The sequence below is a fragment of the Alexandromys fortis genome, unplaced genomic scaffold (genome assembly GCF_014885135.2).
Source record: "Alexandromys fortis isolate MF-2015 unplaced genomic scaffold, M_Fortis_MF-2015_v1.1 scaffold_28, whole genome shotgun sequence".
Classification (NCBI taxonomy): domain Eukaryota; kingdom Metazoa; phylum Chordata; class Mammalia; order Rodentia; family Cricetidae; genus Alexandromys; species Alexandromys fortis.
This window is the reverse complement of record NW_026067901.1, coordinates 12,838,580-12,862,730: the sequence shown is the minus strand read 5'-3', so window position 1 is coordinate 12,862,730 and position 24,151 is coordinate 12,838,580. Positions and strand designations below refer to the sequence as shown.

The 24,151-nt window shown below is 52.2% G+C and overlaps 1 protein-coding gene across 2 annotated transcripts in view; it reads left to right on the top strand.

The window, feature by feature from the left end:
- Nucleotides 1–1,913: 1,913 nt before the first annotated feature.
- Fbln1 (fibulin 1) overlaps nucleotides 1,914–24,151 on the top strand; it is a 72,306-nt gene continuing 50,068 nt past the window's right edge. For both annotated transcript variants that reach the window (XM_050130243.1, XM_050130250.1), the window contains exons 1-7: nucleotides 1,914–2,081; nucleotides 15,415–15,523; nucleotides 17,573–17,705; nucleotides 19,629–19,800; nucleotides 21,671–21,727; nucleotides 23,124–23,225; nucleotides 23,782–23,919. In XM_050130243.1, the coding sequence (XP_049986200.1) occupies nucleotides 2,018–2,081; nucleotides 15,415–15,523; nucleotides 17,573–17,705; nucleotides 19,629–19,800; nucleotides 21,671–21,727; nucleotides 23,124–23,225; nucleotides 23,782–23,919 (775 nt within the window). In that variant the 5' untranslated portion in view covers nucleotides 1,914–2,017. The remainder of the gene's footprint in view (nucleotides 2,082–15,414; nucleotides 15,524–17,572; nucleotides 17,706–19,628; nucleotides 19,801–21,670; nucleotides 21,728–23,123; nucleotides 23,226–23,781; nucleotides 23,920–24,151) is intronic.

Sequence of the window (24,151 nt, the reverse complement as noted above, 5' to 3'; positions counted from 1 at the left end):
CAAATTCATAACAAAGTACTAAGGAGTCTCCAACCTGCTCACAGCTCAGGGGCCCCTCCTTCTAGGCACCTGCACAAGCTCAGGTCTCCTAAACCACATGAAGAAAACCACTCCACCATCTTCTCCCACGCCAAAGCTTCTGAGCCTTCACAGAGGCTGTTCCTTCCCTCCCTCTCTCCGTTTCTTTCTTGTTATGAGGTGATCTCACACATCCAACTCTATCCTTGACCTCACTATGTAGCTGGGGGGTGACCTTGAACTTCTGATCTTCCCCTTTATACCTCCTAACTGCTGGGATTACAGGTGTGTACCAGGATATATGTTTTATGTTCACTGTTGGGGATCAAACCCAGGGCTTCATGTATGTTAGGCAAGCATTCTACTAACTGAGCCACACTTGAGCCTGCCTCAATTCTGGGAGGCCTCCTGAACCAAGGGTCAGCCAGCAGGCCCTTTCCTGGTCTCTCTGCAAACCTCCAGCATTAGACATCTTTTGAGATGAGGTCTCATTCAGAGATAGCTGGACACAGTGGTGCATGCGTACAGACAGACGTAAGCTACTTAGGAGGCTGAGGAAAGAGGTCACTGGAACCCAGGAAGTCAAGGTTAGCCTGGGCAACATAGCATGGCACCCCCCTTCCAAAATCAAACAGAAGGACATATTTCATAATTGAACGGCCTGGTAAGTTTACATGCATTGCCTATGTTAATTAAATCAGTCCTAAAATCCTGCCTCCAGACATTGCCCACCCCAGGAGCACCAGGACACTTCTTTCTGACCTGCCCCGTCCTTTCCCCACACAGAACTATATAGCAAAAGTTCTTCTGTGGCTGGTCCCACTCAGCACTGTCAGAGTTGAATGTCCTAGAGTGTGACACATACTTATTCACTGTGGCTGATGTTGGGTGGCTCTCACAGGACACTACAAACACTATCTAGCTCACATCTCTGTGTGCAGACAGGCACGTTTATTCCAGCAAAGCCTAATAATCCCAGGGTTGAACCGCTGGTCCCACACAATCAGCTAACTGGTGTCCTAAGGGCTTCTGAATTTACCTGCACTGGGTTTGCTTTTATTTTAAGCTTTTTGTTTACTAGTTTTTCCGAGACAGGGTTTGTCTGTATAGCCTTGGCTGTCCTGGACCTCGATTGTAGGCCAGGCTTAGAGATTTACCTCTCGAGTGCCCCACACCAGGTTAAAAGTCTAATTTTTTGGGGCATTGTTTTTATTTATTTTATGTGAGTGCTGGAAATTCGAACTCAGGTCCTTATGTCTTCACAGTGAATGTCCTTACCCATTGAGCCATCTTCACAGATTCTTTTTTTTTTTTTTTTTTTTTTTAAATAAATCTGTGTGTCCTCTAAACTGACTGGTGGCCACCATGCATTCTACACAAACTGGCTTCTGCTTGTCCGGCCTATGGTTGCTTGCCCTCCTGACCTGTCAGGTCAAACTCTTTTCCAGGAGACCTTCAAGGCTGTGGGGAGTCCAGAATGTACCCCTGGTGTTGGGAGTCTGTTTGACCTGACTGGCAATCCTGGCGTGCTGGTCCTATCCCAGCCGCTGGTGCCAACCCCAGACTTGCCGATTCCCCGGGTTTCGCGCGCTTAGAAAGGAGCCCTTGAAGAGTGCGGGAGCTGGCAAAGGGGAATTCCTGAGGGGCTTGGGATGCTTAAAGCCGAGCTCCGCAGGGTCTGTGTGCTCGGCAAGCCTCCTTTGAGGGGCAGATGGGACGTGGATCGAGCGTGGGGCGCCGCGCCTAGGTGGGTGGCGGGGCACGTCTCACAGCGAGGCGCCCTGCGTGCGTCCCAGCAGGAGAGCCTGGGTGGCGTTGCGCCCCCCGTCGCGCAGTGCCGGAGGGAGGGTCCCCGCGGGCCCCGCCCCCGCCGCGCCTCCTCCGGGCGGGATAATTGAACGCGGCGCGCAGGAGCCTCGCGTTGACTGCTCAGGCCCGGCCAGAGCGTGCAGCCGCTGCCCTCCGCGCCTTTTGTCCGCCGCCCGAACTCGCCGACCCCATGGAACGCCCCGTCCCGCTGCCGCTGCTGCTGCTCAGCAGCTTCTCGCTGCTGGCGGCCCGAGGTAGGGGCGCCCCGGGCCCACGCCCACCCTCCAGGTCCCCATCCAGGCCCCGCGCTCCCTGGAAGTTTGCAGCTGTCGGTTCTCCGAAGCGCGTGCGCTGCGCCTCGGTCATCGCATGGCCCCCAGAGCTGCGTGGAATCCAGGCCCGCAACCTCCTCTCCCCAACCGCATTTCCGGCTTGGCCCTAATGCTCTCCTCTAAAACAAGGGGGACTTGTTTTAAATTTCTTCATCTTCCAAACAGATCCATCAATCGGCTCTCGCAGCCACATTCTCTGCTGGTGGAGACAGCTAGAAGACCGCCTGCAGGGCCATGGGGGCGGGAAGCACTCTGCCCTGGAAGCAGCTTTTGTGCGTCTTTCCCACCGCCTCCAGCCCCTACCCTCGGATGGGGGGGGGGATGTTGCACCCATCCTGCTCCTTAGCAAACAGACAGGAAGGCAGGAGCAATAAGTTCAGGGATGGGGGCGGAAAGAAAAGAGAAAATAGAGGACCGAGCGGAAGGTTTTGACCACCTCCTCCAGGCTGGGCCACAAGAGTGCCCTCTAGCAGTTTGGTGGCCCAGAACCACTTCCCCCAACCCAGAACCTTAGAGTGGACTAGGGTTCGCCTGGCTGTGCTTTTCTCAGTCCATAGTCCTCCAGGCCCTGGGGGCAGGCACATCACCTTTACTTCAGAAAAGCTGTGCGGCTTCCTATCTGTACCTGTAACCTCTGTGACTCCGGGGCCACCAGCCAAGCCTGGCTCTCCTGAGTCTTTGTTTCTGCTGGGGCCCAGCTCCAAACCACCCTTGCAATCTCTTAATTCTTTATCTGCGGGTTAGTTTAGCTTCTTTTGAATTCTCTGATAGCTATGCTCCTGGTCAAGAGGTCAGGGATTGTAGATAACTTCTGGTTGGAGTTCCAGGGAGAAGCACAGACAGGGAAGGGAGAAGGGGCTGGCTGGTTCTGCATCCTGGAGTTCTGGCTGTTCTGGGCACTGGCTGCAGCCTTGGCACATCTTGGGTCCCTTCTCAGGGTAGGAGACAGGGTAGGTAGGCTCTTTGCCCACTCTCCATGCCAAGAGCTTTGCAGCCCCTCAGAGCTTATGGGGGGCTTCTTGGAGAAGGCTGTGTGCTTGGACCAGAGATGGTGAGGTAGGTGTGGGCCAGAGAAGACATTTGAGTCTATGCCAGGGAGAGTGAAAACCAGAGAGGATTTTGATTTACAGGGGTGGAGGGGGTGAGGGGGGACACATTGTTGGAAGTGGGAGGAACCTCTGATACCCACATACTGCACAGATAAGGAAACAGGTGGAGAGATGTGGGGCCCAAGGCCTCCGTGGCAGTTCTTTCCTGCCTACTGTTGGGGGAGTGTTTTTACCTGCCAGTGGGTGCTCACGGTGGTGTGTGAGCATCCGCGCTTGCTAACCTGGAGTCTCTCAGTGCTGCGAGCCTCATTCATCCTTCATAGAAAAGCTTCGACCTGAAGCCAGCCAGAACAGAACATCTCGGGACCCATTTTGTTTCTTGCCTTGAGTTTGGTCAGGTCGGTTTGGTGTGGTCTTGGGAAAGGGTTAGGAACTGCAGCTTCCTGTAGCCCTATAAGGTCAGGTGACCCTGCACTCAGGCCCCAGAGAGCTGTGGGGTAGGCAAGAAAGCTGCTATCTAATAAAGATCTTGGAGAAAACAGACAGACGACAGACAGACAGGGTACCCTGTTGCTGATCCGCTGCCATTCATTTTGCCACCAATGGGCTATGTGGTCACCTATATGCAGCGGTCCCTCGTCTTTGCTGCATGGCTGTCCTGTGACTGATCTGTCCTGTTGGGCTTGGCTGCTCTGGGCCAGCTGAGTTTGTGGGGAGGGGGAGGTGTTGGGAGAAAACCCTTGTGTTTTCTCCAAGGCTTTCTTGGCCTCTGGCTCCAGCCTGCAGTTTCCGACTGATTAAAAGAAAGTCCTGTTGGGAGGGAGAACAAAGGCAGAGAGCACTTGGCAGAAACATGTGGCTGTGAGCTGAGCTCCTGGAAGTTTCCCAGTCAGGAGGTGGAGACTGGAGGCCGGAAGAAGGAAGATGAGACTGGGGGCTGGGGGGACCCTGGAGCCGCATCGAGACCTCCAACACTGCCTTAGACTTCTTAACTCTGAGCTGCATGCTCACCCCCACCCCCTCATTGTGCTGCGTAGGGCAGGAGGACTCAGGAACCCAGCTACTTAGCACACTCATCGGGATACTTGGGTACCTATTGCTTTGGAAACCAGTTTTCCTATCTACAGAAAAATCCAGCAGGATGGCTGGGTGGTTCCCTATTTGTGAACCGAGACAACAAACTCCTGCTTGTGAGGTTGCCGGAAGGGTTAAGGAAGAGAACCCGGGACTAAGTAGCATCAGAATTGCCGTTGTGTCTTTCATGTTCATGATTCGAAAGTTCTGCTGATATTGAACTTCAAACCTTTCTTGAAGGAGGCCCAACAAAGCCCCAGACTACAGCCCTCACAGCCAGCCCTGGTGGTGAAGGTCCGCAGAGGCATTCGCTAAATAGCTGCCTAGGGACAGCTCAGCGCCAGACACTGAGGTTTCCCAGATGTGGCAGGGGATGAGACAAACTCAGCCCTTTCCCTTCGTGTTGTTCAGAGCTTCCAGGAGATCCAGATAGATGAGCCAGGCCCTACAGGCAGAGTCAGGGGAGACTTTCTGGAGGAGGCATCGTGCAACTGTGGAAGAGAATCCTCCTCACCATTCACGGGAAGGTGTGGGTTGGGCTGGGAGGAAAGTGTGTATTTCCAAGCAGAAGGAAGGGTCTGAGCAAAGTCCTGCCAGAAAAAGAAACCCATGAGTTACTTTTCAAATGCCGTGACAAACAAAACTCCATAACCAGGGAAAATTATAAAAGAAAGCATTTAATTTGGGGATCATGGTTCCGGAGGGTTAGAGTTGATGGTCACGGTGGGGAGCATGCTTAGCACCAGTGAGAACTTGCATCTGATCCACAAACGTGTGTGTGTGTGTATGTGTGTGTGTGTATGAGAGAGAGAGAGAGAGAGAGAGAGAGAGAGAGAGAGAGAGAGAGAGAAAGAGAGAAGGCAGGCGAGCAGACTAAGTGAGAATGATGAGAATGATGTGGACTTTAAAAAACCTCAAAGCTCACCCCTAGTGACACGCCTCCAACAAGGTCACACCCCTAATCCTTCCCAAACCCGTCCACCAACTGAGGGCCAAGTATTCAAATATATGAGCCTGTGGGGACCCTTTTCATTCATTTCACCACAATGAGATACCCAGGAACTTACAAAGGCTCTGCCCTACCCTTGTGCCTGGGGAAGCCCCCTGCTTGTAACTCCTTGAAGGCACAGCAACCTAAGCAAAGGGCACTGTGGATAGGCAGCTCTGCAGATAATACTTTGGGGAAATAGTTCTCAAGGGGCACATGGAAGTCTACCAATGCACTTATTCTTTTAGATTTATTTATTTTTACATCTTATGTGTATGAGTGTTTTGCCTGCATGCATGTACACCATGTGCGTGCAGTGCTTGCACTGAGGAGTCCAGGCGAGGGCATCAAATCCTCTGGAACTGGTGTTACATTTGAACGATTGTGAACTGCCATATAGGGCTGGGACCTAAGATCCTGGGCAAGAGCAGCCAGTGCTTTTAACCTCTAAGTCATCTTTCCAGCTGTACCTGCCCCCCAGTACATTTTATCCAACAAAATATTTGACTTTTGTGGAATTTCAGATCATAACAATTTGATTAATAGCTGCTTTGACGTACCTGGTGTGTGTCCAGTTTCTTTGAAATGATCTCAGCTGTGTAACAAAATAGGGTGGGAGGAAAGGAACCTTTCCCAGTGTGCGGGTAAGGCATCTGCCCCACTCAGGGCAAGCAGGGCTGTTTCATAGGTTGGCCAAGCCTCACCTCCTTCCAAGGCTGGGTCAGGGATGGAGCAGGTGCTTGGCATACTCCAGAGGTCTGTATGTGTCCAGGACTTAGATACAGGGGCTCCAACCCCAGCAGGAAGCAGGAGGCAGCTGGTCTCAGTTCTGAGAGTGGCTCCAGAGGGTAGGGGATCCAAGCCTGTATTTCTGAGCCAGCCTCTTTCACTGTAGCTACTACAGTTCCCGTGGCCGTTAGGTGACTTAATCTTGACAGTTCTATGAGGCGGGTGGCCCAGTATTGTTCCTGGCCCTCTTTTTCCTTGTCTTGTCACCTACTGGAATTAAGATAGACTGAGTTTGGCCACATGCCTTGCCTTTTCCTTTTTGGCTTAAGATTCTCTTGGGAGAATTCCATTACCAGGAGTCAGTACTGCCTAGAGTCTGACTGAGAGTGGCCGTGCATCACTATTCTCCGTGGACAGTGGGATTCTTCACACTAGCCCTGGGCCCCACGTCACTTGTAGGGCCTTGTTGCACATCAGATGCCTCCTCACGGAGGAGACTGTCATTGTTCCCGTCATACAGGGGACGTAGAGGTACACAGAGACTAGGGATCCCAGCTGGCCCGGCCTATCCGGCCTGCCATTTCAGTCCTAACAAGGATGCTCAGTGGTCTCCCCTTTCTCCGGTTAACTCTCCATTTCCTGAATTCCAGCTTCAGTGAGGGGGTGGGACTTCCTCTGGGATTTTATGGTGGATTTATATAATGGAACTTTAGAAGCTGAGCTGGGTTGAGGTAGGTTCAGTCAACCTCTCCTTTTCTTCCCGAATCCCTTCAGAGTCCATGTAGAGTTGCTAGGGTCTCGGGAGATTATTTTTCTTTACTCACAGACGTTAAGTAGGGGCTGTTGCAAAGTTGCATTGGGACAAAGTACAGAGTGAAACAGCCTGTCACCCCCCCCACACACACAAACCCCACCCTCCAGGTGTTAAGTTCAAGTATAATCACTTGTGCTAAGTGCTGGGAACTTAAGAGAACAAAGAGACTCTACAAGGCAGGAAACAGAGCTGCTCGGAGCCTGCATGTTCGAGCGAGTCGAGGGTGGTTAGGAGTCCCTGGAGGGAGGGCTGTTGGCAGGAGTGCATTGGCCCAGGACCACCCGGCTGCAACTTCTAAAGGCCAGGTGTGAGGACACATGACAGGTGGCCAGAGAGGTGAAGGAAACCAAGGGGGGAATAGGTCCTGGAAGCTCAAGGGACCCCCGGGGCTGTCTAGGATACTGTGGAGGGGCCAGAGACGAGGATGGCGGAGTGCGTGCTAGCCTTGGCACACGAAGTGGCTGCCTGGGCTGGACATGCTCCAGGGAGCTTCAGGGGGAGGATAATTCAGCTTCCCAGCTGTGCACTGCACATGCCCCCTCCCTTCTGCTGCCTCTTGGCTACTCCTCTACCTTAGACCCTTGTGCTGGCTGTGACATTTCCGGGGCATGCATATTCTGCTTGGTTGGGTTTCTTTTTTAATTTATTTTCATTTTACGTTCATTGGTGTCTTGTGTGCATGTAGTTGGAATGAGGATATCAAAATTGATGATGTAACTGGAGTTACAGATAGGTGCGAGCTGCCATGTGGGTGCTGGGAATTGAACACCAGTCCTCTGGAAGTGCAGCCAGTGGTCTCTCCGGCATTATTATTATTATCTTTTTTTATGAACAGGGTTTTTCTGTATGGTCCTGGTTGTCCTGTAACTTACTCTGTAGACCAGGCTGGCCTTGAACTCAGAGGTCCACCTGCCTCTGCCTCCCAAGTGCTAGGATTAAAGGTGTTTTGTCACAGCAATAGAAACCCTCACGAAGACACTCCCCAATACCAGGATTACAAATGCATGGCATGTGTTCAGCCTTTTGTGTGAGCTCTGGGGCTCCAGTTCAGGTCCACATCCTCGCATGAAAAGCCCTTCACTGACTAAACCATCTCCCAGCCCCTTGGGAGTGTTAACTCCTGGAAGAAAGTTAGCCTGATGCCCAGGGGCCAAACCCTTGTGCCCACTGCCACAGCAGTTCTGTGGGTCAGCCCCATTTTCTACAAGAAGGATTTTGGTCAGGTAGTGAGGAATATGCAGTTCCTATGAGAACAGCTGTCCTATTTGTTTGGTTTTGAGGATTCTGTTTTAGTCCTGTGGTCCTTTTCTTAGGATTACCCTCCTTCACCTGCCCATGCCTGCACAACAGGTTGAGGAACTGAGGCTCCAGAGGCTAGAGAGCTATGGCAGCTTGTCTGAGGCTGTGTACTGTTACCTTAAGTTTAGATGGCATTTCACTATGTTGCCCAAACCGGTCCCCATCTCCTGGACGGTTACGGATTGTTCTAAGTCATCTGGGTGCTGGGCTTCAAACCCCGGTCCTCTGCAAGAACAGCCAGTGCTCATAACTGCTGAGCCATCTCTCCAGCATGGAGGATGGATGACACCTGCAAGTCGCAGTGTTGCTTGCCTTTGAACCGTTTGGCTGAAGGTCAGCTGTATTTAGCAAGAGAGTTTATTCTTGGTTTAAACTGTTAGCTACATATGGGCTTGTCACACAGATGACAGAGTTAGAGGTTAAAACCAGTCGATAGGTGGTATTTCTCCTCAGAAAAGACAAGACAAGCGTGCCGTGAGAGAAGGCCGGAATGGCTGGAGGGGCCCTGCTCGGTGAAGGGACATTGAAGCCCAGGGAGTGTGGGTGAACTGATGGACAGACTTCGGAGCTGCTGCTGGAGGCTGCCTCACAGAAGCCGCGGTGATGGCCTGGAAGCAGAGTAGCAGCTAGATCTTGCGGGGACATAGGAAAGAGAGGAGACCCTCGCCCTGGAGTCTGGCTGAAGCCTCTTGTCAGCTGAGAAGCCAGACTTCCGGCAGATGCAGTTGATACTGCCTTTCATTGCAGATGCTTACATATTCAAGTGAGATGAGCCAGGCTTAAGGCCTGAGCAATATGGAGTTGGGTAGGGCTTCATTCCTTCCCCCAGGCTGGGCCTGGGGAATCTCAAGCAACATAATGTGGTTTACAGTGTAGCTGTCCCGTCTTTCCCATATCCCAGTGGGCTAGACTCTGCCACCTTATTTAACAGTTGTGATCCCGTCAGGTGCCCCTCGGGTAATCATTTAGGATTCCTAGCAAGCCTTTGAAGAAAGTAGCTTCAAAAGCCACAAAGATGATATGTGTGACTCTTAGAAATCAGCTAGCTCACGTCCCTCAGGGAGTCCACGCCCTCGCTTGGCTATGTTTTCCATTCTGAGACTCTCCTTTGAGATGCCCATCCCCGTGTGCTTGGGTGTGGCTTATCTTTCTATGTGAGCATCTCTCTTTCTCTTAATCCTCACACAAGGCTTGTTTTTAAAAATACTGACTAACCCCCAGTTCTGGCCAGTCTTGAAGTTGCAGCCTGAGCTGAGGTCCCGGAATGCTGAAGACATCAGTGGGGAGCTGTGCCTTCTATCTCTCTCCCCAATGCCGAAATTCGTATAGGCTCCAAGTCACTCTTCTGAGGCAGCAGAAATGCCACTCGGTGCTAGAGGTTTGTGTGCAGGTTCAGGTCCCTTCACCTCTCTGAAGGTGTTGTCAGTGGGCCTGTGTCTGGCCAGCTGTGGGCCAGATGCTGTGGTGTGCTCTTGGTACCTGGAAAGTGTGGACTTGGGTGAGATGTCTTGTTTTCTAACTTGCTGGTAGACACTGAGAAGTTGCTCTGCGTGTGATTTGAGTGAGCCACATGGTGGAGGAAGGGTCGGTACCTCTGTGGGCCTTGGAGAGTCCCTAGATTTTGTGCTGGGACAGTAAGGCACAGGATGCTAGTGTTCAGATAATGACATAGTGACTTGAACTCCCACAGCTGAGCAGGTGTGGCCGTCAGGCCTCTCCTCACTGTCCTGCTGGAAGCCAGGGTGCAGTGAAGCCGCCCCCCCCATCTGAACCACCCTGAGGGTAGAAAGAAAAGTTGTTTTGGGAAATCGAGTCACCAGGTTGTCTCACAGGAATAGACAGCAGCAGCGTGGTGGGAAAGCCGGTGGATTCTACATGGTCAGCAATTAGGGGTCTTTGAACCAATCCGGTTGGTTCAGATTGACCAGGAACTAGATGCTCTTGCCCGATGTAGTTGGATCTAGCTTCCTCAGCTTCCCAGGCAGGAGCTGGGGTTTAGAGGAATGTGCCACTATGCCTACCTAAACCCTATTTGTTTGTTTGTTCGCTTTGAGACATTCTCACAGTACTGCCCTGGCTGGCCTGGAACTCCTAGAGATCTACCTGCCTCTGCTTCCTGAATACTGGGATTAAAGGTGTGTGCCACCACCATGCCTGGTGAAAACACTCAATTCTTATAAGGATTGATTTGTTAATATTTATGTGTATGAGTGTTTTGCCCGAGTGTGTATGTGCATCACACGCATGTAGAGCCCAAGCAGGCCAGAAGAGGACATCAGAACCCATTGGGTTGGAGTTACAGACCGTTGTGAGCTGCCATGTAGGTGCTGGGTCTGACTCTGTGAAAGCAGTAAGGGCTCTTACCTGCTGAGCCATCTTTCCAGCCCCTAAACATTAATTTGTTTTTAAATGAATGTTTTCATTGTGGTAAAATGTATATCACGTTAAATATTCACCCTCTTAACTATCAGGTGTTAACTCCTGATTTGGGGATCTTAACTTCACAGATCCCCAAAGAGAATTGTCATTGCTGTGCACATGTCACTACCGTTTATCTCTAGAATGTTCTCATCTTCCCAGACAGAAATCCCATACCTGTTAAGTCATAATTCCACTCTGTCCGCCCCCACTCCCAGCCCCTGGCAAACACCTACTTACCGTCTATAAGGTTTTTTTTATACATTTAAAAAAGCATGTATGTGTATGGGTGGCCTGTGCAATGGCGCATGTGGAAAGGTCCGAGAACATCTTGCAGGAGTCTGCTCTTTCCTTCTACTGTAAGAGTCTCGGGGATTGAACTCAGGTGTTCAGGTTTGGCCGCAATCACCTTTACACCGAATCGTCTTCTGGCCTTGTCTATGAATTTCTCTTTCAGGGAACTTCCTGTGTGCCCTTGCTTGAGCACCAAACTGCCTCCCTGATTTTATTTGATTTTCGTAAGGAGGACATAGCTGGTTTATCTAAAAGGGAATGAATGTGGATGCAGTAATCTAACTAGGACGTATGTTGGAGGGGTGTGAGTGTGTGTGTGCATGTGTGTATGCGTGCGTGCGTGTGTGCGTGTGTGTGTGTGTGTCCCCGTGTCCATGTGAGGGAAGAAGTGTGTGTGTGTCCCCATGTTCATGTGAGGGGAGGGTGTGTCTGTGTGTGTGCATGTGTGTGTGTGTGTGTGTGTGTATGTGTGTGTGTGTGTCCGTGTCCATGTGCTTCAGCCAGCCTGGCTCTGCTCTACAGACCCTATCTTGCGCGGGACACACACATCTTGTTTAAAGACCAGCCTGCTACAGAGGATGCCTTTGCTGGCTGGCATCTTGAACTGTGACACCAGGCTGTGCCCCAGGATGTCTCATTTCACCAACCTCTCCTCTTTTTACCAATCAGTGTTCCTTTAATGGATAGAGAATGGCTGGTGCTGAACCCACCGGGAAAGTAAGACCCATCTCCAAGGCTCAGAAGTGGCGATTCCAGGCTCTCTGGCACTTGCTGAACTTCTAGCCAGTCTTACTTTGTCTGTGGCCAGCCCCAGCCTAGGAACCTTCCCTCTGTCTGGTCTCTCCCTCCACCCTGAGAGGAACCAGGATGAAGTTCCTTTAGAAAGGCAGGGCATCCTGTCCAAACAGCCACTCTGTATTTGAGCATTGGTCATGCCTGTCAGTTCCTTGTTCTTTGCTATTAATGCTTCATGAGCCTCAGTGGGCGTGCTGGTCAGTACAGGTGCTGTGGGCACAGCAAGGGGAGGAAGATGCATCTCTGCCCGTGAAGATGGTCCAGTTTGGTGTGGGGAGGGCGGGGGGAGTATGGGCCGGGGGCAGGTGCATGTAGGGTCTTGGTGTCTGCTGGATCCTGGGCAGAGCTGGCCCCATGCTGCTTTGGGTCAGTGAAATGTAGCCCCAACTGGGTTGGGGACACATTAGCATTGTTTTTGTTCATGGTGACTTAACTCAGTTCAGCTTCAGTTCCTAGCTCTTTTTGAAGACCTTCCTTGCTGTGACCATTTGGTGGCAGAGCACTGAGGTTATCTGAGAGAGACTAGTGACTATGGGATGGGGGGGGGGGCAGAAGTAGGAAGAACCCACCCAGATGGACTTTCCACAGCTGCAGGGCAGTGGCACCAGACCCAGATGAGGACCTGGAGGGGTACTGCTGCAAAAGGACCTGGAGGCTCAGCTGCTGCAAGAGTGTGCCCAGGAGGGGAAGTCAGGGCAGTAGCTCAGACCCAGGTGTGCCCATGCTGGTCTCCTCCACTGCCCTCATTTAGCTCCCTGAGCTTCTGCAAACCCTTCTAGACTAGCATGGGTCCTCGTGGGCTCCTTTCCTGCTGGCCTGGTACATCCTTAGACAGACAGCTCCACCTCGATCAAGGAGCCCGTGAGCTCGGGCCAGTCAGTGCAGCTCCGGGCGACATAGGTCATGCTTGGCAATCCATGGCCTCACTACATTTAACTATGGGGCTGGGTTTATAGAGTGCTTCTTGGGTAGTGGTCTGCCGTGTGTACTCAGTAAACGCTACTGTCCCTGGCCTGGCTGTGTTCCTCCCCAGGCTTTAGCCAGAGCAAGTAATTGTGGCTTAGAATGAGATTTCTAAATCCTCATGTTCTACCCAGGTGTTCTGCTAGGTTTGGGTACACCTTCCTGAGAGAGAGAAAAGTTGGAAGTTATGTATCCCTGGTGGTGGTGGGGGGGGGGAACAGGGCAGGAAGTGGTTGCAGCTTCTCATGTGCTGGACTTGAGATGGCAGTGTGACGCTCAGAGCTTGAGGGGCAAGATGTGGGAACTGAGTGGAACATTGTTTGCAAAGGCCATGGGCGGAGGCTTGTTTCTTGCAGCAGATACTCCTCTCTCCCGCTCTGGCTACCATCTAGCCTGGCCTTGGTCCCTACCTGACACTTCCTGGTCTCTGAGGGGTATGCGGGCACCGCTCTCTGGCTTACAGGCCACCTCAAGCCCATGCAGCTTCAGGAGAGCCTCCTTCCCCCGAGCCTTCAGACAGCCCTGCTCTGCAGGTGTCAGGTCTGGGACATTTAGCCTGAGAACATGTGAGCCACATTCCAGGGACCTTCCAAGTTTCCAGATTGCCTGAAGTTTTAACGCCTGATTGTCTTGCTGAGCACAAGGTTCAGAGTGTCCAAGATCCCCTAACAGGCAGCGTTTCAAAAACACATCACAGGACTCATGGTTCCCACCCACCCATTCAGAATGCGGTGACGCTAAGAGAATTCTACACCCAGGACCTGCTGGCATCAGACCTCTCGCGTGTGACAGCAGGCATCTGTCTAGTGATCATCTAACAAGTTGCCATACCACTGTTCAGAACATCATCAACTCGCTCTGCCTTCTCAGAGACTGCAGAGGTCTCATGAGCTGTTTTAACACAAATGAGCCATGAGTCAGAGGGGTGAAGTGGCCTGGCCAGGGTGACCAAGAGAAAGTACTAAACCCCAAGTGTGTTTGGCTACAAAACTGTGACCCAATCTTACTCTCATTTTCCCTCCCTTTGAGGGAGGGGGTGCTATGTGTTCTGGACTAGCCTTGAACCCAGACTTGCAGAAATCCTCCTGCCTCAGCCTCCTAGCTCATTATCTCAACTCTTTGCTTCCGTGTCACAGTTTTTGCCGAAGGATAAGGGCACAAGGGGCAGACTCACTGTCAGGATGTCCGGTTGGGAGAGTGTAATTAGATCAATGGAACATTAAAAGCAGTGAGATGTGCCCAGGGTGAAGGGCTCTGAGATAGTAACCCAGGACCCGAACACTAGCTGAGTGGGCCAGCAGGGGGTAGGGAGGTGACAGGCAGTGTGAGGGAGGGGCTGGGTCCTGAGAAGAGCTTAGAGGAGACAGGCTGAGGATAGGAGTGTAGTCACATCTGGCAAGATTGTACAGGTGTGTGTTAGTGTGTGTGTGGGGGTGTTGGGCCTGAACGGGAGAGGGTATGGGGTCACACCACAACACTTATCAAGGGGCTGAACTACAGCTGCCTCTTTGGAACACTTAGGGCCCTGCTTTCTGTGAATGCTTCCTTGCTTGTAGATTGAGTGTATGTGTATGTGTGTGTGTGTATTCATTCATGTGTATGAATGTGGGCACTCACATGCCGTGGCATACTTTTGCAATCAAAAGACAACCTCGGGTGTCAGTCAGGGTACAACCTGGGGTGTCTGTCAGTTCAGGAACAGCCTTGATGTGGGTCTCCATCTTCTACCTTGTTGAATGGGTGAGCGGGTGGCTGGAGCGTGTTAGGGCTGGCACCATAATGTGGCCCTCACTCTGACACTCTTGTTCTACAAGGCCTGTGGCTCTGGAGGGTTTGATGTCTGTGGAGCGAGGACAGCAGAATGGGAGTGGGCTGAGTCACTGGCTTGCTGCAAGTTGTCAGACCACACTGTGGGACAAACCATCCCTTCCTTACCCAACCCAGGAACACCCTCTGGGGCTCAGGGGAACCTGGCAATTGTAAGGAAGGGATGGACACATCTTTCGCTCTAGAACACAGTTCAGTGTTCTCCAGACATCCTTAGGAAAAAGGAAAAGCCCCGCATTATCACGGTAGGAGGGCGTGTTTGTGGCTCAAAGTGAGGGCCCCCTCTTCCTGGCCATGTGGGATGGTTCAGCTCAACTGTGTCCTCACCATACTAGGCTGAATGTTTCTGGAAGTTCCTCCTCTTCCCTCTCTGAGGCTTAGGAAGCCGCAGTCTCATTCAAGAGTAATCCTCCTTCTGGGCCCACCGCCAGGGCTCACCTTAGAAAAATATTGAACTTGAAGCACTGCAGCTATTGGGCTGAGAAACTCTGCTAAGCTGAAGGGGTGTTGGAAGGCTGATAATGAGAAAGCGTGATCTCTCTCTCTCGTGTGTGTTTGTGAGTGTGTGTATATGTGTATGTTTATGTGTGTGTTTGCATATATGTCTTTATATGTGTGTTACAAGTGAGTGTATAAGTGTGTGTATATGTGGATGCTTCCGTAGTTGGCATTCTCAGGATTGGCTTATAAAGTGACTAAAAGTGTGCTGTGTGTACTTACTGCCCTTCCAGACTTGGCCTGATGTTGTAGTTGGAGCTGCAGGAGGCAGATTTCCCAGTGACATGGCTGGGGTGGAGGGTACGGAGGCAGACATCCTAGTGACATGGCTTGGGTGGAGGCTACAGAGGCAGACATACTAGTGACATGCTGGGGTGGAGGGTACAGAGGCAGACATCCTGGTGGCGTGGCTGGGGTGGAGGGTATGGAGGCAGACATCCTGGTGGCGTGGCTGGGGTCGAAGGTAGCAAGCAGGTCACCCACTGGCTGGTTCTCTTCCCTACACAGTGCACACAGAGCAAGTCTCCATGGAGGATTGCTGCACAGACGGGAATCAAATGGCTAACCAGCACAGGGACTGCTCGCTGCAGTACACCTCAGAATCCAAGGAGTGCAGGTACGTGTGCCACATGTCCAGGGTGTGGATGGTGGGACCTGCCTTCCTCCCTCTGCTGCTCCTTCCTCTGTGCTCTGAGCCGTGCATACGGAGCTTGGCTCGTCCTGGGCTGCCCTGTGCTCACTGGGGCATCTGTTGCTCTCCCTGCAAAGTAAGATGATCCAGGTGTGCAGCCCTGGATGAAGTCACTTTCCCAAGTAAAAGGAAGGCCTGTAGTAGAGTGTCAGGTGAGACTATGTGACTCGTGAGCCCTTTCCCAGACCCCGAGAACCGGAACGGTTTATCCACATAACTCCTCTGCTCATATCTCGTCTGCTCTCTCTAGATTAACTCAGGTTAATTCACCTAAGAGTTCAGAGGTTTTGTCCATAATCGTCATGGGGGAAAGCAGGCAGACATGGTGCTGGAGAAGGAGCTGAGAATTCGTACATATTGTCTCACAGGCAGCAGGAAGTGGTCTGAGACACTGGGCATGACTTAAGCATATATGAGACCTCAAAGCTCGCCTCTACACACTTCCTCCAACAAGGCCACACCCACTTCAGCAAAGCCACACCTCCTAATAGTACCACTCCCTTTGGGGGTCATTTTCTCTCAAACCACCACAACGGCCTTGCTCCAAATTCTCTTGTGTGGGGTAGCTGGATCCTACGACAGTTCTCAGCTCTTTAGGAATCACCATGCTGTTTTCCAAATAGCTATCCATGTTTCTTTCTTCCCGCTGGGGACAGGTCTTCCCATATCTCCTTTCTCATCTTTACTAGTGTCTTAGTTACTTTTCTGTTGCCGTGACAAGACAGCATGACCGAGGCAGCTTATAAGAAACTTAGAAGAGCTTAAAAGAAAGCTGTTATTGGTGTTTACAATTCCAGGCAGTTAGGGTCCATGACGACGGAGCAAAGAAATGGTGGCAGCAACAGCTGAGAGCTCACATTTTACACCTACAAGTAGGAGGTGGAGAGAGCATGCACTGGGAATGGGGCACGTCCTTTGAAACCCGCCAGTGACACATCTTGTCAGAATGTCACGCCACCTCATCCTTCCCAAATAGTTCCACCAAGCGGGACCCAAGTGTTTAAATATATGAGCCCTTAGGGACCATTTCATCCAAACCACCACCTCCGGCACTGGTGGCTTTCTCTCTAGTGGCAGGGACACTTAGTGCAGTACCTCTGGTCTGCAAATCCGATGAAGCAGATAGGAAATTAATGGCACAGTGTAGACACATCCATCCCAAACCTGGAGAGTGGCTCTGGAGTGACATGGGAAGCTGGTCCAGGCTTCCGAGCTCTGGGAAGAGGAAGGACTGGCCAGGGCTGCTGTCCATGGGCACAGACAACCTGGCTGGCACAGATGGAGGCCGGGAGGCCCTATCCTATCTTGCAGACAGCACAGATTAGGTAGCCGGTTCTGCCCTTCCTGGCTCTGGCTTTTGATTACTTTAGTCTGGATGAGAGCCACGCATGACACCCTTCCTTCCCTGTTGCCTGCAGGGCAGGCTTTCTGGCCTCTGAGATGTCACAAAATGTGTTTGTGTCTGAGGAATAGACCCTGGTAGGATCAGGTTCTCCTCAAGTCCCTGTTTTCTGAAGAACTTTTTGTAGCCAAGCCTTTGGGTGGCAGGAGGCTGGGGTTGGGGACATCCTGGTTGCCGCTGTCTTTCACTCTGGGTCCTTCAATCTTAAGACTGTCTGAAACTTCTCCTCTGAGCCTGGAAAATGGTGCTGAGGTTGAGAAGAATTGAGCTAGGTGGGAGGAGAGGAGGAGGGTGTAGCCTGGGGCCTGCAGCAGGCTGCTTTGTAAATAGGTGAGAGCATTCTTTAGCCAGTCTTGGCCAAAGGCTCTCAACTATACACAGAGCAGGGTCTCTGGACTCCCACCCCAGACACCATGTAGCGTTTGATCTTTCTGACTAAATGCCTGCCAAGTGCTTCCCGTGGGAGCCGGGATATGGGGGCTACTCCAGAGGACGTCGTCCCTCTCCTTGGGCTTCTGTTCTGAGCTGGGCTCCACCAGAGAGTCCTGGCGCAGCCTCTGCTCTGCCTGCAGGATGGTCCAGGAGCAGTGTTGTCACAACCAGCTGGAGGAGCTGCACTGTGCCACGGGCATCAACATGGCCAGCGAGCCCGATGGCTGCGCCACACTCCACAATAACAACAGTCTTGAGACCATATACGTTAAGGTGAGTGAGGCTGAGGCTCACCCAAGGCCACCCTCCTCCCTGTCCACCCTGTTTACCTTACCTTGTGAACTGCAGACCACTTAGGTGTCTTCCCTTCACATTTAGCGGGTGAACCTTACTAGCCAGACTTCAGATAGGAAATGGTGAGATGGTGAAGGCCCAGCTCCACCCTGGGGAAACAGGAAAAGCCTGAGGATTAGCCTGTCCCAGCCTTGAGATGGAAGGCAAGACAGAGCAGGGTTTTCTGGAACCTTCAGAACCTTCTCAGTTCGGGGTAGCCGTCCCCCTATTGTCTAGGAGGCCCAGATGCATCTCTGAACTTCAGGTGAACTGAGGCGCTGGGCTCACACCAGATCTACACTAGGGCCTCTAACGGCATGGGACTTCGGAGTTTAGAGAAGCCCACACTCCAGTGGCTTCACAGCAGCCTTGTTGAGGACTGAGAGGGTATTCTCCATGGCACATAATCAGAATAAGTAGCATGATCTTCTTTTTGTTTTTGTTTTTCAAGACAAAGTTTCTCTGTGGCTTTGGAGCCTGTCCTGGAACTAGCTCTTGTAGACCAGGCTGGCCTCGAACTCACAGAGATCTGCCTGCCTCTGCCTCCCGAGTGCTGGGATTAAAGGTGTGCGCCACCACCACCTGGCTACGATCTCCTTTCCTAAATGTTCCTGGGGTCCCAGGTCCAGGCCAGGTAACTGAATTTGCTCTGGCTGTGGAAGTGTCGCATGTGTGCTTGGGAGGTGACTGCAGCATCTCTAGGCTTGAACACAAATAGACTAATGGTCGGGCCCAGGAAAAAAAAAAACCCAGCAGGGTGGGAAGCTCATTTGGAAATGGTCCCTGCCCCCAGGAGACTGCCGGAAGTGTTGATGACAGTGGCTTCCTAGGACACTACCTATCTCCGTCAGGAATGTAGCAGAATCAAGGAGTGGAAATCTGACTGTAGACTGGGATTCTGGGAGCATGGGTAGGAGTCTCTGCAGACAGGAAGAGACTGCTTCTGAGTCCGGGGCTCTGCCTTGACAGCCATGGCCAACCACAACCATCATGCATTTATCGGGCAGTGGGGAGGGGCACCAACATGGGGAAGCTAGGCAGGGCTAGAATGAGTGACCCGGTTAAGGGGTCTGTCAACCAGGACTTTGGGCGTACAATGACCACCTCTGTGCCTGGGGAAAGAGAGCTAGCTGTGAGGTAATAGAACAGTCTAGCAAGAGAGGGAACCGATGACCTGGCTAAATTAATGAAGTGGGTTTCTGGAAAAGATCACTCACACCCCAGAGGAGGGTGAGATCACAGCCACTCTCTGTGGCCACAGAGTAGTTAGAACGACATGGAGAAGACCCCTCAGCCTCCACCGATGCTGAAGCAAAGTTTCTTGTTATGGGCTTTCTGGAAAGTTCTTAGACTATAGAGGACTGACGGGCTTTTTGTGTGTACTGCGGGACCCGGGTTAGGACACAGGTCTGACTTTTGGGATATGGGGTCTCTGTGCAAGACAGTGGTCTAGTCTCATGCCTTGTTGGGGGCCTTGAGGCTCTGGTGCCCTTGGGGTTGAGAGGAGACAGTGTGCACCCAGTCTTCTGGCAGAGAGACCTTGCAGACAGGCGTTGGTCTGCTCCGCTCTAGAGATGGGTGGGCTGGCCTGGGGGTTGCTAGTCAGGAAAGGGATGTCCAAGGGTGTAGTCATGCAACGGGGTGGGAGGCGGGGAGAGTGGAGTGCCAGACTTTCTAGATTCCTTTCCATCAGACCTAAGAGCTCGGACGTCTGACATTTAGATAAATTACCCGTATCAGATGTTTTCTTGCTGTCTGAAGAACATGGACAAAAGGGTGTCAGGTATGTCCCTGGGGCTCTTGTGGAGTCCCAAGGGCCACTTGTCCAGCTTCCTGTCACCAGTCTGGAATCTCTGTTCACAGAGATGCTGCCACTGTTGCATGCTGGGAAGGGCGGCCCAGGCCCGGGGCCAGCAGTGTGAGCCCAATCTCATGATAAGCTACCAGTGTGGGCTGGTATTCCGTGCCTGCTGCGTGAAGAGCCAAGAGAGTTCAGACTTCCCCCGTGGCGATGGTGGGGACCTGCAGGACACAGGTAACTTTTCTTTCTTCTGGTGTGGAGCTGTGTGATAGTATTCTTCAAGGTGTGTGTGTCTATGACACGGTTGGTTTATCCTTTCTGTGGCTGTCACATGTCTGGATTCTGCCAATCACAGATGAAAAATATTACAGAAAAGATGAGTTTGGGTCCCAAGCACCCACATGTGAGCCAGGCAAAGCGGCAATGCATCTTTAAGCCAAGGTGCAGGGTGTAGAGCAGATAGGAGAATTCCTAGGGCTTACTGGACAGCCAGGCTAGCTGAATCTGCGAGCCTCAGTTCAGTGAGAGACCCTGCCTCAAACAATAAGGTGAGAGCAATAGAGGAAGACACTAGATGTCGACCTGTGACCGCCACATGTGCCTGCAACGCCTGTACACACATCTGCCGCCAGCCCTGCCTATCCTTCTGCCAAGCTATTGGCTGGTCAGCTTTTTATTAGACCAGTCAGGTGCCTTAGGGGCAAGGTGAAACAGCCACACATCTTTTCGAAATGAAACAAACGCAGCGTAAACAAAGGTAGCACACCTTTACACAAAGCAACATTCCGCAGCGTGAGCAAGTGTAACACATCTTTACATAATTAAATATCCCACAGCATCCCATGGGTACCAAAGGACAGCTGTGTGGAGAGAGATGCAGGATCGGGGTTGGAGGGTTGGAGGGCAGACCTCAGGGCCAGGGTCCCAGAGAAGAGCTGATGGCGGCTCAAGTCCAGAGGCTTGAGCAGAATCATTCTCTTCCGCAGTCTCCATCTCTTAGGGCTTGGTTAACAATTAGCATTCACTTAACGTTCAGGAGGGTCACCTGCACATCTCAGTCAAAGCCCATGGACTTAAATACTCATCTCAAAAACACTACCTTCATAATGACATCCCATGAAGTTGCCCCATGAGGTTAACTATCATGGCTGTGAGACTGGATACATACTGGATGCTCTGCAGGCATCGGGCCCCATGAGTGACTTGCCCTGGTCACAGCCCTGGGCAGGGTGGATAATTGCCCTCTAATCTGATTCTCCCACGAGGATCTTGATGTTTAAGGTTACATGGTGAACAGTGGAGAGAGAACTTGGCCTTTTGAGTCTCTGGACCGGTGTGGAACATTGTGGGCCGGCAACTGGGTGCCTCCATGTTCAAGTAGCAGGCTCTCTCTCAGAGGAATGTGGGACCCCTGAAGCAGCTCCCAGGGATCTTGAAGCTGCTGTTACGAGCTCTTCCTCTCCCCATTGCCTACAGCCGGTTGTACTGGAAGCTCCGAGGGGCATGGCTCTGTGGTGGAGGAACTTCTTGGTTTGTTGGTCTGTTTGTTTATTTTTATATGTATGGATGTTTCTCATATATATGTATGCATACCATTTGTGTTTGGACGTCAGAAGATGAGTCTTAGAGGTTAGAGCAGGGAGTTGGAGCCCGAGACTGGAGTTGCTGGTGGTGTGAGCCAACTGTGGGTACTGGGAACTGAACCCAGATCCTCTGCAAGAACATGTGTTTTTAACCACTGAACCAGCTCTTCAGCCCTGACCTCCTGGTTCTTTAATCAGCTCTCACACTGTGAGCTCCTGAGCCACGTTGGGAAGCTCCGGGAAGGTGCAGGCATCTGTCTGCCATGCTTGCTGGGAATTTTGTCTCATTCTCACTTCTCCTGAGCTTTATACTCACAGACTCCGACACTCAATTCAGGCCATGTGCTGGGAGATCTTTTAAAGGCTTAACTGGCCCTTCAAGTGAGGGCACATTTAATAAAGAGGAAGGAATGCGGAGTGTACAAGCGGGCCTCCTGCCCGAGGCCGGCAGGAGAAGGTATGTCTTCTCAGATGAGATCGGATGCTGTTTGTGTGATCTTGTCTCATCTCTCTACCCCCAGCTAAGATTGCTGATGTTGAAGAACAAGAGGACCCGTACCTGAATGACCGCTGTCGAGGTGAGGCCTTGGGACTTGCAGGAGCCCTTTGGTAGGCAGTTAGCAAAGTCCAGGGGACAGCATTGACTGCTGCCAAGACTCAGCTGGAAAGTCCTTCTGCTCTTGTGGCCCCAGTGGCCCTGTCTTCTCCATCCCTGAGTGCTTAGAGGAGGCCTTTGTGGGAGTGTCTCGAGGAGACAGGACTGATGTGAGTTCTCTGGGCAACCACAAGCTCCCAGGCTCTGTGATGGTGACACTTCTCCAAGGCTGGGACGCCCTGGAAGAGTAGCTGTGTCTTGCTTTTGTGTCTCTGGAGCCCCGGTTGTCCCTCCCAGGAGACCTTTGCACTTAAGTCAGAATGGCCTTGCGGCTTGGTTTTTCCTGGTTTAAACTATTTTCCTCTGGGAAGATCCTGGCACAGCTCGCCTGGCAAATCTCTTTCAGCTTCACCCCAGGGCTCCCCCTGTGATTGGGTGTTAATTACGGAGGCAGCTTAATCACAAAATGAAGGAGTCAGTGTACAGTGTCAGCCAGCTCTGAGGCCAGGAGGGAGGGGAGGGGGAGAGAGAAATAAGAGCTACTGGAAGCCTGGCGTCCTCTCTGGGTGACTCTTGATGATTCCCGGGAGAGTGACAACAGGGGGACAGCTGGGAGTGTGCCATTTAGGGGAATGCGCTAGCCTGGATGGTAAAGTCTGTGTTCCCCTGGTATCTGGGCAGTGGCAAAGGAAGAAGCTGCAGGCACAGGCCTCTCCTGATGGGGTTATACCTCAAGAATCCCTGTGTTGGCTTTTTTTTTTTTTTTTTTTTTTTTTTTTTTTTTTTTTGGTTTTTCGAGACAGGGTTTCTCTGTGGCCTTTGGAGCCTGTCCTGGAACTAGCTCTGTAGACCAGGCTGGTCTCGAACTCACAGAGATCTGCCTGCCTCTGCCTCCTGAGTGCTGGGATTAAAGGCGTGTGCCACCATCGCCCGGCCCCTGTGTTGGCTTTGTAGGGAGTGTGGGTCGTGGGTCTCAAGGGAAGTGCCATGTAGCAAGAGCTGTCCCCACAGTTGTGGCAGCACTCAGCCCTGGGCCAGTGTTAGTGGGAGTGGACGGCTGGCAAGGCTTGAGAGTTCCAGGGGCTCCAGCAGAGCCTGGCCTCCAGGTGGAACCTGCTCCCTCCAAGTCTCCTGCTGTCAGTGAGCAGTGTGCCTCTCCAGGTCCCCTCTAGCCATAGAGGCAGCGCATGTTACCTAACTTGTCAGGTCCCTGATGCCTTCAGTAACCCCAGAGGTACGCAGAGCCTAGGCCTGGGAGTGTCTCAAGGACCACATGTTGCGGCAGCAAGGAGCCTGTCTTCTGCATCAGTACTACATCCTGAGAGGGTCTCTGAAGGTCCCTCTGTGTGTTCACTAGCTCCCTTGGGCTCTGGTTGCAGGTGGCGGGCCCTGCAAGCAGCAATGCCGGGACACCGGGGACGAAGTGGTCTGCTCTTGCTTTGTGGGTTACCAGCTGCAGTCGGATGGTGTCTCCTGTGAAGGTAACAGCTGAGGGCTGGTCACTGTGTTTGGGAGCCTCTGCTAGAGGCCTAAGCAGGCCTATGTGGCACAACCTTGGCCCCATTCCTGGAGGAGAGCCGGGACCTGCTTGCCAGTTCTGCCTGGAGTTGGGGTTCTGGGACTGAGCTGTCTTCCAGAAGAATATAGACACCGGTGTGGGGATAGGGCCACATTGGGCCTCACCTGAGTTCTGGGTTCAGGATCTGCTGAGAGGCCTTGAGTAAGTCCTTTAGCCTCTCCCCCCTGTTTAGGAGATGGGGATGATGTTTCGTCTTCTGTGGGATTCTTGTAGATTCTGTGATCCCGGGGACTGGTCCTTACTCAGAGTGATCTGAAACTTACTAGGGCTTGATTTGGTGATGGCCCCTCTCCAGAGCCCTGCCCAGAGATGTGCCCAGAGCAAGACTCAGTCAGTTTGATTGGGCAACCTGAATGCAGGAAATCAGATCCTCCATGGCTTCTGGAACTTTTATTCTGCTCGAGTTTAAGGCTTGGTTGTTTTTTGCTGGTTACTTCTGCACACCTTAATCTCTTTAGATATCAATGAATGCATCACAGGGAGCCATAACTGCCGACTGGGAGAATCCTGCATCAATACAGTGGGCTCTTTCCGCTGCCAGCGGGAGAGCAGCTGTGGGACTGGCTATGAGCTCACAGAGGATAATAACTGCAAAGGTACAGCTTCCATCCAAATCTAAAAACCTCCCCTTCCCCAGCTGTGGGGGTGTAGCATAGTGGGAAGGGCCCAATGGGCTCTGTGGTGCTGCCCCCATGTGGCTGCCTGGGCTACTGCAAGAAGGAGGTGGTCAACTTCCTTGCAAGTACGCAAGGGTGGCACAGGGCCAATGAAGGAAGAGCCAGGTCTGTGATGAGCAGGTTTACCTTAATATGGTGCTGCCGAGTTAAT